At 32.8% G+C, this 12,586-nt stretch overlaps 2 protein-coding genes across 4 annotated transcripts; both read left to right on the top strand.

The window, feature by feature from the left end:
• Nucleotides 1-1,156: 1,156 nt before the first annotated feature.
• LOC100807946 (lon protease 2) lies at nucleotides 1,157-3,321 on the top strand. Its single transcript, XM_003527849.5, has one exon. The coding sequence runs from the start codon at nucleotides 1,582-1,584 to the stop codon at nucleotides 2,431-2,433; it is 852 nt and encodes a 283-aa protein (XP_003527897.1). The 5' UTR covers nucleotides 1,157-1,581; the 3' UTR covers nucleotides 2,434-3,321.
• Nucleotides 3,322-7,192: 3,871 nt separating this feature from the next.
• On the top strand, nucleotides 7,193-10,495 carry LOC100800484 (glucose-induced degradation protein 8 homolog). 3 transcript variants are annotated; one of them, XM_003527836.5, is made up of 7 exons: nucleotides 7,193-7,415; nucleotides 8,318-8,459; nucleotides 8,948-9,095; nucleotides 9,174-9,249; nucleotides 9,328-9,439; nucleotides 9,561-9,652; nucleotides 9,845-10,495. In XM_003527836.5, exons 1-7 carry the CDS (start codon nucleotides 7,383-7,385, stop codon nucleotides 9,887-9,889), a joined length of 648 nt encoding a protein of 215 aa, XP_003527884.1. In that variant the 5' UTR covers nucleotides 7,193-7,382; the 3' UTR covers nucleotides 9,890-10,495. The 3 variants fall into 3 exon arrangements, 2 of the variants coding, with proteins under 2 accessions (XP_003527884.1, XP_025984603.1); XR_005891932.1 differs by having other exon boundaries at nucleotides 7,215-7,415; nucleotides 8,822-9,095; nucleotides 9,580-9,652; XM_026128818.2 differs by having other exon boundaries at nucleotides 7,217-7,415; nucleotides 8,822-9,095.
• Nucleotides 10,496-12,586: the final 2,091 nt, after the last annotated feature.

Here is a 12,586-nt window from a genome sequence, read left to right as displayed (position 1 = left end):
AAATTCATTTCTGACCAACTCATTTTTTGTTCTTTAGTTTTTACCATTAAGTTCACCATCATGCATATCTTCATCTTACAAATAAGTCAAGGTTATGTTTTTTTAACTTTTGCAAGACTTGGGTAACAAAAAAAGGAAAATTCCTTAAAGGTAATATCCTTTTTCTTAAGTCAAAAAATCATAATCAACATAATTTTCCGTGCATAGAAAAAAAAAGGTTATCACTTATTAGCCTTTGTGGGATGATTAGATAAGAAAACAAAATTCTAAAGCTTTTGAATTAATTAAATTTGTTATCTTTGTCCTAATTTCTTGTTAGAGGCCCAATATGACAGCTTAGTTGTCTACGGATTTATTCTAGTATGTGTTCTGGTGTCAAGTAGAATTGCACAAGGGCAACAACAAGAAGTGAAAAAACTTGCTGCATTTCATATTAAATAAGTGGAGTATCGTTTAAAGATTTAATTATTGTAAAATCAGACTGTTTGCCAATTCAAGAAACAAGGAATGCCCAAAAATGATGATTTATTTGGTTTTAACAAAACTGATATTATTTAACATCCTTCTTTTCAATGTGACTATGTAAGTCATTATGTCAGTAGTTATATTCACACTTTTTGTTTTTAATCTTGCTCTCTTTTGCAAAGTGAAATTCACTTTTGGCTTGAAGAACATGAAAATATGGAAATTAGGAGAGTTAAAACTGCAAAGATTTTATTATTTTTCCTATTTTATTTTTTAAATATGATAAATGATATGATGTAATAAATAGAAAGAGATATAAAAATGCTACATAGATACATAGACAAAATCTCGTGTTAAAGTAAATAATAAAATTAATATACAATTTGATACATAATAAATAAATTAATTTTAACATATGAAAATACAATCGTACTTATATTTCCGCTAGTAATTAATAATATTATGAACGGAACATCATGCATGAGGTGTGACGTGACACAAGAAGACGAGACGTGACGTGCACAATGTCGGCCAGATTGGGCCAAAGTATTACATTAGGGTCACTAGAAAGGTATCGGGCTTGATCGAGAATTCAGACGTGGATTATCCAGAACCATCAACCAACAGAAGTTTCTTCTGTCCTCTCCTTAATCCTTATTATTATCTCATTCACATAATGTGCTTTAAAACACCACATTTAACACAATCTACGTCTCTTTGATACACAGATTTCATAACCAGCCAGTAGTGTGAAGTTCGCAATAGATTTATGTCAGAAAATAATAATAATCTATAATTTATTATAAAAGAAATAATTATATTTGGTGTCATTTTTTTATAGATGATTTTATCTTCAATTATTATAAATAATTATAATATTTTATTTTAATTTCCAATAATAATTATATTTTTTAAAATAAACTATAAGGAATTTTCAAATTCAAAGACACAGAGTGCCTTTTTCAACTGATAATAATAAAAGTATTAACAGAAAATAATAGAGTGGAGGTCCAATAGTAACCACACACCAAAACCTTGTCTCTCTGATTCACTACTTTATTCTTCCATTGCTTTTATTCTAATTCTAAATTCTAAATTCTAAATTTCGCATTGGAAATGGCATTCACACAGCTTATCCCTTCACCTTCTTCCTCCTTAAACCCTATCACACTCTCCCTAAACCCTAAATCCCCAACATCTCCGCCGCAGCATTTCAATCTCGACTTTCTCCGGCACCGGCGCCGGAGGCCTGCTTCCACTCTGCGGTGCTCCGCCTCCTCATTCTCGGAGAAGCACCACACGAACTCCTCGAACTCCGACGACGTGTTGGAGCTCCCTCTGTTCCCTCTCCCTCTGGTTCTCTTCCCCGGCGCCATCCTTCCCTTGCAGATCTTCGAGTTCCGGTACCGCATCATGATGCACACGCTCCTCCACACCGACCTCCGATTCGGCGTCATCTACAACGACGCCGTCTCGGGAACCGCCAACGTCGGCTGCGTCGGCGAAGTCATAAAACATGAGTGTCTCGTCGACGACCGGTTCTTCCTCATCTGCAAGGGGCAGGAGCGGTTCCGCGTGAACAGCGTGGTCCGCACCAAACCCTACCTGGTCGCGCGGGTGACGTGGCTCGAGGACCGCCCTTCTCCCTCCACCGACCTCGATCTCGATGGTCTCGCCACCGAAGTGGAGACCTACATGAAAGACGTTATCCGGTTATCGAACCGGTTGGGAGGGAAACCGGAGAAGGAGGTTGGGGATTTGAGACGAAACCTCTTTCCGACGCCGTTTTCGTTTTTTGTTGGGAGCACCTTTGAGGGAGCGCCCAGGGAGCAACAAGCGCTGCTTGAATTGGAGGACACTGCAGCCAGATTGAAGAGGGAGAAGGAAACGTTGAAGAACACGCTTAATTACCTCACCGCTGCTTCTGCTGTTAAAGACGTTTTTCCGTCTTCTTCCAATTCTTCTTGATTGGTGTTTAAGGTTTATACTCTACCCAAGGTATTGTTGCTTTTAAGTGTAACTTCGTCTCAACATATTGAGAAAATAGATGTAAATTATTTTTGTGCGTAAATGTTAGTTTTGTTTTTGTGAAGCATTTTATATACTGTGGTATTTGATAGATAAAAACCGTAGATACATACAATTTTGCGGATATAGTACAAATACTGGTGGTGGCTAATAGGATTCTGTTGTTGAATATTGCTGGAAACTTTTCATTTGTTTAATATTGCTGCTACATGATGATGCTGACAGTTAGAAGCATATTCTGTTTTAAGATAAAAAATACACACAGCATGATTTTGATATCCGTTACTGAAGAGCTATGTTGATGATGTTTGTAGTCGGTAATACCTGTTAATAATTAGCTCTTTATGTGCTCTGTGCATGTGAATTGTTATGGATGCTAATTGGCTTTAGCATAGGCAAATTTATTTGGATTTTGCTTTGTCGCAATTTTCGGTATGTTTGAGACAATTTTTAATTTAAGGATTGGATGTGGAAATAATTCGATTCAGTTTGAGCCATAGATTCATGAACTTTCTTTTTTGCCATGGGTTGAATTAACATTGAGACCATTAGATAACATACCAAACTGGCTCTGTGGTTCTATTTTGTTCTCGATTAGTTTCTGGCTGTGTTCTTCACCTCATTTTATTAGCCTCCTGTAAAAGCTAGTATCAACTTAGGCAACATAAATAGTTGATACGGGTTTAGATGGTTTCTATTGTTTTGGTGACAACTTAGGCATGTTTCTGTAAAAGCTAGTATCAAGCTCAGGCAACATAAACAGTTGATAGTTTATGTAATTCTGTAAATATTGACAACATGAAAAGGGCACAGGAAACATTCTTCTTACTTTTTTCTATTGGCATGTTTAATTTATGTTTTGCAAATTATAGTTTGATCTAATGGAAAAGACTTTTTATATGGTTTGAGAGATAAAATCATGTTCTAACAAAATCTTACTATAGTTTTATTAAACATTATTTGATAATATAGTTATTATCAGCAGACTGAGGTTTGATGTGCGCAAACTATGATCCAAGCATGTCGTTAATAATTAATAATCCAAATGAATACAACTATGTATCCCACTTAAATTTCAAAAACACAAAATCTATTGCGATACACAAAGTCTAGACTCCTGTTTGTTTTGGCATTGAAAAATTAATTCTTTCATCTTCTAAAAGCAATACACGTTCTAGTGTAACTTTATGACTGAACTTAAAGTCGGGTAGGATGAGGCTAAGGTTTTGATTCCACATATCCCTTTGGAATTACCACTGTTTTGTATCATGTGAATGTAAACATTCATTACCCAATAATGAACTCCATTTTCTGAAGCATATCCTACTATCAATAATGCACGATTCGAAGAAGTTGACTATGAGAATGTTTATTTGTTCATATGCAACAAGAGCCTTTATGTTTCTCTTATTTGTTTTAGAACAGGGATTACTCGATGCTCTTACGTTCGTTCATTATTTATTTTCGTTGTTTACCAAAATTAAAAGCATATATACCTGTGCGTGAGGCATACATGTTCTACCTTGATTGGTCTCTTGGAAAAAAAAAAGTAACGCTATTTAGTTAAAATATTATTTCATGAGTCCATGCGAAGTATACGTGGACATAATAAAATAAAAATAGAGATATTGGGAATTAAAGAAATAGAAATCTTGGCAAGTAAAGAAATGGAAGGGGTACATATTATAAAGGTTTTCATTCAAAATATTTGTACTATGATTTAGTAAATGCATGTTCGGATTCATGTTGAATCACCCCAAATTTTGAAGTATCAGTTAACCTAATTTTAAGCAAATGTTATCGTATTTGGTCCTAACTTCTAAGTTGAAGAATTGAGTCTAAAATTTATTTTAAGTTTAAATAATTTTAAATAGTTTTTATGTTGGATTAAATATTTTATATTGGGTTTTAATACTAACTTGTCAATTTATGATAATTTAATTCAAATTTTTTCCCTTATGTCTCTTCCTATCTCTCTTACTCATATATTTTATTGAATAAATTTTTGTACAAATGTTATTTCTCTTAACATCAATTTTAACCAAAATTAATTTTATTCAACATTAATTTTAGATTAAATTATTTTTTTCTCTAATTTATTATTTAGGTCCAATTTGATATTTTAATTTTTTTTCAATTTAGTCTTCTAATTTATAAAAACAATTTAATTTGGTCTTTTACTTTTTTTTTTTAATTTAGTCTTCTAATTCTGATTATTTTTTTTAGAAATATATATTTTGTGATGATTTAAAATCACTTAGTGACAGTTTTGAATAAAAGTATGATTTCTTATAATTTTAACTTCAGAATCAAGTTAAATTAATTTAAAAAATTAGAAGATTAAATTAAACTAAAAAATAAATAATTAAATTGAATCTAAAAAATAAATTAAAAAAATAAAAAATTAATTTTAACTTTATTTTACATACACTCGCTCCAACACATACCAATTGGCTTAATTACATCAACATTATTGTCAATAGAAACATTTTTATCACATTTATTTATTGGCATCTTTATGTATGGAAAAATCATTGTTTAATATGGTTTGAGAGACATAATCATATTCTAAGAAAAAATGTAAATGCAATTTTGTTAAACATATTTGATGATATGTTTCAAGTTGTTATCTCCGAATCGAGGTTTGAGGCGCACAGACAATGATCCAAGCATGCCATTAATAATCCAAATGAATTATTAATCCCATTTTCACCTATCCCAGAATCCTGCAAACCAAAACAACCATCTACACGGGACAGAACATGCTCTGACAAAGGATTGAGGGTTGTTTCTTTTGCCGATATCAGCGACCTCCTTGTCCTTGTCATAACTCCTTTTGTTTTTGCGTTAAATAAATCAATTCTTCCATTTTTAAAAGAAAAAATATATATTATTGGATTATAAGTGTGAAGTAAAATTTTATATTGAGTAAAAATAGAAAAGTTGAACACTATAAATGAGGAAAAGATTTATCAATCTGAGTCTTATGGTTTTGAGTTAATGTATGGTGTCAAGTTCACCTATATGATTGCTTATGGTTCAATTGTGTAAATCTCTCAAGTATTTACCCCTCTCAGACGCATAACAATTGGTATCTCAGTGGATCCTTGGTATGAGGATCCCTTGTATGGAAAATCTTCTTATCGATAAATTTAAACAGCGTGTCCCGCGGGTGGAGCGACGGTACAAGTATCTAGAGCATAAGTGAGTTATAATGGTCACCATGAAAATACTCGTAGATGAAAATGGTTTTCGCTCGAGGAGAGGAGACTATCATGTGAAAAAAGACTCACATTTGAGGGAGGATTGTTGGAATATAAGTGTGAGGTGAAGTTACACATCGAATAAAAATGAAAAAGTTGGACACCATATAAATTAAAAAAAGACTCATAAACTTGAGTTTTAAGGTTTTGTATTAAGGTGTGATGTCAGATTCACTTATATGGTGTTTATGGTTCATTGGTGTAAAAGAGATCCTCATATAACTTGTTGCCAATATTGTTTATGTTTCATTGGTGTGGTGTCAGATTCACCATATAATTTGTTGCCAATATTGTTATCATCACCACCAATGTCATCACAACCACCATCATTTGGTACCTTCTATAAACCTTATAAAAGAGGAGTTGGGGAAAAAAAATTCTTGCTTTATAATTGTTTAAACATCTAATTTTTAATAAATAATACTATTTTAAAAATGACTATTTTTACACCTAAAATTGAAACTAATTTTTATATTAAATGATGATGACCTTATTAGTTATTACAATAACAACAAACACAATTGTACACTAATTATCACTTTAATTATTGCAATAAAATAACAAACACAACTAATTTTACACAATTTTATACTAATTAACATTAACTATTATTATAAATATTAACATACAAAATCAATGCTACTATTATTGTCACTACCACTACCAACAATACTATCTTCATCATCACCACCACAATCACCACCAATGTTGCCACAACAACTACCATCGTCGTCACTATTACTGTAACCACAACTAATATCTCTATCACCATCATTACAGCTGACATTATCATTACTATCATTGTCGTTACCACACACAAAATCATTCTTAAACTAATTTTAATATGATTTGAAATTTCAAAATGAGTTTTTGAAACTAATCATATTTTAAAAACTAATTAATTATTTTTCAAACTAAAACTAAAATTATTTGTTATTTTTATGAATTTTGAAACTGAAGATTAAAAACCACCCCAAAAGATCCTTAATTTTTCATGTTTGATATATATATTTTTAAAAAATAACATTTTTGGGAAGATATTTTTCAAGAATGTTTTAATCAATTTATCATGAAATCTTAGTTTTCTAAGTTTAATTTTTCTTTTACTACTATAAAAATATCATTTTATTCTTTATTAAATTATATAAGAGAAAATGGTTATTCATTGATAATATTAAAATTTTTATACAGTTATCTAATCATATTTATTATATATGATAAGTTTGTTAATTTTAAAAATAATTATTTCAAAGCAAATTCTAATGAACTAATGAAAAAAATAATTCAAATGATAGCATAAAATTATTTGACACGGGTAATACATAAACATTAAATTATTTTTCTCTTATTTATTTTTACATTAACTTTTAAAAATAAATATATTAATTCTATTTAAAAATTTCCCATAAATAATCAAATAAATTTTTATTGATTTTGAGAGAACTTGTCCCCAGTGAAACGCCCTATAGCTGCACTGGGTGGCTCGCTCACGTGCAGGCGGGCAGGGCCATAGGCACGTCACGTGGTTAAGTTGAGAAACAACACACACGGTGGTGTATTGGAATCGGATCGTGCGCCGTCTTTCACTTTGTGCTTCTCCCTTCTCCCATCTCCCACTAAACATCCATGGACCTCGATCCTCGTCAATATGAAAACCTTGTATGTTTCAATTTCTCTTCTTATCTTATCAATAACGACAATACTCTTTCGTTTTTTCTTCTCCGTGCCCTACTGTTACCACTCAAGTTTCTGCTTTATGATTTTTCTTCTTCTTTAACGATAGCGCTGTTGCGTTGTGAATTTGTCATATCCTGATTCCATCTTAGGCCACTAAACTATCCAATAATTTTGTTGCTCCTTTCACTTTAGTTTGGTTTCTTAACCAAGTTATTGATTAAGGACTCGACTATAATGCAGACCCTCGTGCGTAATTGGCCGGTGGATATTAATAATATCATGTTGTTGTTGCGATAAAAGATATTCCTCACTCTCAGCGAAACCCTTGAAGCGTGTTGCAAATATTTCAATTAAATTATCTCCTCAAAGATATTTCCTAACCCTAATTTCTGATGGCCAAAATTGAACAAACGAGGGATTGGGACACATGAAAAATATAATATTTCTCATCCGCTGCTGCGTACCCTATGTTGCTCTCTCATGAATTACCACTAATCTGCGTTTTGGTTCCGGTGATTAAATTTTTTTGCCCTCATTTTTATTTTTGAAAGAGAACATAATTCAACCCCAAGGGGTTGGTTGAGCGGACTAAGACAGGGTATTTAGGTTTCAACCCTCGCTCTTCTCCTCGAGGTTAAATAAACGGAAGTTTCTTTGTAAGTGTTCTTTAAACCCGGAGACTTTTCTTGTCTTGGATTGAAGCGCCATGCCGCATCTCCTTTCCGTAAATTTTATCTACCAAAAGCAAATTTCAGTTGAGATTGAACCCTTTTAGTGTGCTTTGTTGGATTTCTAACTGAATTGTTTGATTTCCTGGTTCCATTGATTCTCTTGCCATAGTTAATGAGGTTCCACACTTTTTTCTTGGCTACTTGAATTTACAGGCTGTAAATGATAATGACATCCACAACATTGTTCTGTCATATCTTATACATAATTGCTACAAAGAATCAGTAGAATCATTCATTGCTTGCACTGGGGCAACGCAGCCGGCAGATTATTTGGAAGACATGGATAAAAGGAAAAGTAGGTTTGTGGTTATTTTTGGGCACACAAGATTAATTCAAGTGTTGTTTCCTGATCATATTTTATCTGCTTGCTCAGCCTAGGAAGTTTTATGTTACCTAGTGTTCACTCATAACCACTCTCTGCATCATCTAAAAATGCACATTGGAATAGTCAAGTCAACCCCAACTCGAGGGATGCTGAACTGTTGTATGCTTTAATACCACTTAAAACATCTGTGGTTATTTGAAATGACTGCTGACTTTTGTCTTAAAACACATTTGAGTTGTGATTATACTTTTTTTTTTTGTGGCGGATCTTCTTTACTATGTTAAGATATTTGCTGGGCTTCTCTTTACATTTTAATATTTCCTCCCCCGCAGTCTGCAGGGCAGAGCCACAGAGGAGTTGGGAAATGCTCCTGACACCTGAGAAGTTTATTGCCTTTTTATTGGATCCTATTATTAGTTGTGAAGACTTTCTTGATGATAAATTTCATTTGTCTTTAGGAATCTTTCACTTTGCACTAGAGGGAAATGCACTCAAGGCTATTGAGCTTACTGAACAGCTGGCAAAAGATATTCTAGAGAACAATAAGGATTTGCAGTTTGATCTACTAAGCCTTCATTTTGTTGAGCTTGTCTGCTCAAGGAAATGGTGAGCAGAGATTAGTTTTGTCTCTAAGAGAACACATTGTAAACTTCCTGCTTTCATATAATTTCATTTTATTGGCAGCACAGAAGCTTTGGAGTTTGCTCAGACCAAATTGGGCCCTTTCGGAAAGGAGCCCAAATATATGGAAAAGCTTGAAGTATGTTCGCATTTTGAATAGCTTTTTTATGTTGTGTGTGGTTGAGACTGAATAATTATTTAGCTGCCAATGTTGCAGGACTTTATGGCCCTTCTTGCTTATAAGGAGCCAGAGAAATCCCCAATGTTTCATCTCCTTAGCTTAGAGTATCGGCAACAGGTTGCAGATAGTTTGAATCGAGCTATTCTTGGTTGGTTAACTTGATATCTGCATGTTTCTTTAATATATTTTGTTGCAAATCATGATGCTTTTTCCTATCCATGTTAAATATATGATTTTTTTTTTCCCGTGGATGGTGGGTAATTTGCCAGCACACTTGAATCTTCCCAGTTACACAGCAATGGAGAGGCTAATACAGCAGGCTACAGTTGTAAGACAATGCTTAAGTCAAGAAGCTGGCAAGGTAATGGGTGTAGCTTATGTAATTTAAGATTTGATGCAAATTTCTGTCTAACTGAGATAACATTGAATTTGGATAGCTCTACTCTTTTTGGGTCAGTTCACTGAGCATTTTAGCACAAGCATTAAAGGAGATGCAGCTACTATATTATGCATAAATTAGTGTTCAAGCTAATTCTTTCATTACTCTTTGCAGGATGCACCTCCACCATTTTCCTTAAAGGATTTTCTCAGAAGTTGATGGAAAACAGTAAAAAATGGAGAGTCAATTGGGGAATGAAGCTCGTTGTTTACCTTGAGCTTTCTTGTCTCATTGGATTGGTGTATGGTTTCATCATGGTGTAAAGATTTTTGAATGCCTTTTCATCTATAAATTCTTTGTTGCCAAGCTATCTTGATCTTTTTGGTCTTGCTGCACTTTTGTGAGGCATGAGTAATCTATGGGTGGCCTTGGCGAAAAATGCAAGATTGAGATGATCCTCCTGTCCGAGGCAGTTGACCTCATCTGTGGCCTAATTTCAACTTCCATAATTTATACTAAGTTAGGTTATTTTCAATCCATTTCAAGGTTGGGCAGACAAAATTAAGTACCATAATTTCCCTGATGATTTTCAATCCATTGAGGTTGAGCAGCCAAAACAAGGATATACGTTATATTGTTTTAATATTTGATGTAAGGTTACATGTATGTGGATATGAAAGGAAGATTGAAGACTAAAATCTCTATTGTCAGTGTTGGGAGTATCAAGTTATCAACGTTTTGGTACATAAAACGTTGGGTGTGTACAAAAGGCAAGTCTGAATTAATTTTCTATTTGGTCTTTTATGAATTTTTAATTTTATTTTAGTATCATTCTTATAATTTTGGTATATATCAAAACTTAAGTTTGTTGCAAATTTTAATCTGACCATGTACTAACGCTTGTGCCAAAGATGCACTTTTAATCAAAATCACTTAATCCATTATATACGCAAAATATAACATATCCATTATCTTGTAACATAATCAATTATCACTTTATTGCACACTCTCTCTGTAGGCATGAGAACAACGCTATTAGGACCATGTTCTCACCCTTTTGTTTGTTATTTCTGCCATCTTTTGCTCGGAAATGTTTTTGTATAGATCCATCACTTTTTATTTTTCATCACTGTTTCATAGCTACCAAATCGCAGAACCTTTTGATTTCTAGCCTATTTCTCTGCCTTTCCTTCTCTTTCCCCCACAATTTTCAGACTACCAAATCGACGCTAAATGAAATTAGTGCATTACAATGATGTGGCATGTCGGGGTAATTTTTATCCATTTGCATATCATTTGTTATACTTTTGACTTTCTGAACGATTTAATAATTTTGTTATGCATGTTTCGTATAGGTAAAATACTTTTGATGTTTTAGTGTTTTTTATTTATTTTAAATTCCATAGCTATTGATATTTTATAAATTTTTCAAGACTCAATTTTTTTTCCACATATACTCCTTTGTTTTTTTTTTTGTTTTGTGAAATGCATTTTATTCACACCTAGAGACCTCCAGGGAAAGAAATACAAGCATCTGCTAAATCTCATCACAAATAAATTGAGACATAAAATCAAAGATATGAAAATTGCTCAAGGAATACATACCATGTTGCGCTAGCTTGTCATCAGCAACTTGATTAGCTTCACTTCACGATCAACATGCATCCTAAGAATACTACGTACCTTTGAATTTATGAACATCATAAATACTCTTCACCAAACTATGGCGAAGATAAGAAGGACTACAACCTCTAATATTCACCAAACTATGGCATGAATACTCATTAATTTTTTCTTCCACATACACTCCTATTTAAAATAATTAAATTTGATCTTTACGAGAAATACAACATTTATAACTTATTTAAAAGCACTTCAACAAAATCACATTTAAATCTTATAGTAGTATTAAATAAGAACTTTTAGACTAAATATATGAATATTTTACATTTATAAAATGCTTCTTAATCTGTACAGGTTAATCTTAGATATCAATAGTTTTAGAACAAGTAAATACAAAACTGCAAGTAACAGTGCCCTGCGTGTCACTATTTGCTTAAGTTTTGCATCTTAAATATCCGAAAATGATCGATGGTACACGCATAATAAGTAAAACAGCGTGTTCGGTCTCATGTCTGATGCATGATGCATGATGCGCATGCCTTTCTAAAAATAACCTGATGTAGCTTCTACGCATTTCAAGAGATGGATGTAATTTTACGTGTTTGAGATGTGTCCAAATACAGATGAATAGAATGTATATGTCGCAGCCTTTTCATGTCAAATGAAAAGAAAACCCCATAAAAGCTACTCTATGTAGCTTCTTGTGTGACATGCATCTAGTGCTCGAAAATGTGGAACTAAACACACTGTAGATAATTTTATCCTTGATCATGCTTAACTCTAAGAATAAAAAAAAAAATAGGTTTGTTTGCTGTGAGATTATGGTGATGGCCATGGCTCAACTGAGACTTGATATCTTTCCACGTTACATTATATTGTGCAAAAAGGTGCATCACAATTCATCTCTTTCATTCGTGTATTATCTCTTTTACAACCTTTAGTTTTTTAGAGTTACATTGGATGTGGGGTGAAATTTCCCCCTTTTGTTACACGAATCTCATTAACAATGCACATGTAAAAGACAATTTATGTAGATACTGACACGTGACATTGTTATATATTTTTATTTTTGATTATTTCATCATTATCATATGAAAAATAAGGTTTAAATATGTTTGATGCTACGAGATAATGTAGCTGTCTTTGATCTAGATAACATCTAACAGTGGTTTAGAATACAAAAGGCTTCTTATATATAAGCCTTGATACTTTGTTTTGTTCTAAATTGCTTGAGTTTTGAATATTGGCACTCCCATTTCCATGCAACAATAGCAACGCCTATTCAGAAGATTC

This window comes from Glycine max, chromosome 6 (genome assembly GCF_000004515.6).
Source record: "Glycine max cultivar Williams 82 chromosome 6, Glycine_max_v4.0, whole genome shotgun sequence".
Lineage (NCBI taxonomy): Eukaryota > Viridiplantae > Streptophyta > Magnoliopsida > Fabales > Fabaceae > Glycine > Glycine max.
The sequence above is the reverse complement of the archived record's forward strand: the minus strand, read 5'-3'. Positions and strand labels throughout refer to the sequence as shown.

What these genes read in the sequence shown, in the direction of transcription:
- LOC100807946 (XM_003527849.5), top strand. Translation starts at nt 1,582, where the DNA reads ATGGCATTCACACAGCTTATCCCTTCACCTTCTTCCTCCTTAAACCCT.
- LOC100800484 (XM_026128818.2), top strand. Translation starts at nt 7,383, where the DNA reads ATGGACCTCGATCCTCGTCAATATGAAAACCTT. An exon ending in AATATATGGAAAAGCTTGAA is followed by an intron (nt 9,250 to 9,327) that starts GTATGTTCGCAT and finishes CCAATGTTGCAG; the next exon opens with GACTTTATGGCCCTTCTTGC. An exon ending in TAAGTCAAGAAGCTGGCAAG is followed by an intron (nt 9,653 to 9,844) that starts GTAATGGGTGTA and finishes TACTCTTTGCAG; the next exon opens with GATGCACCTCCACCATTTTC.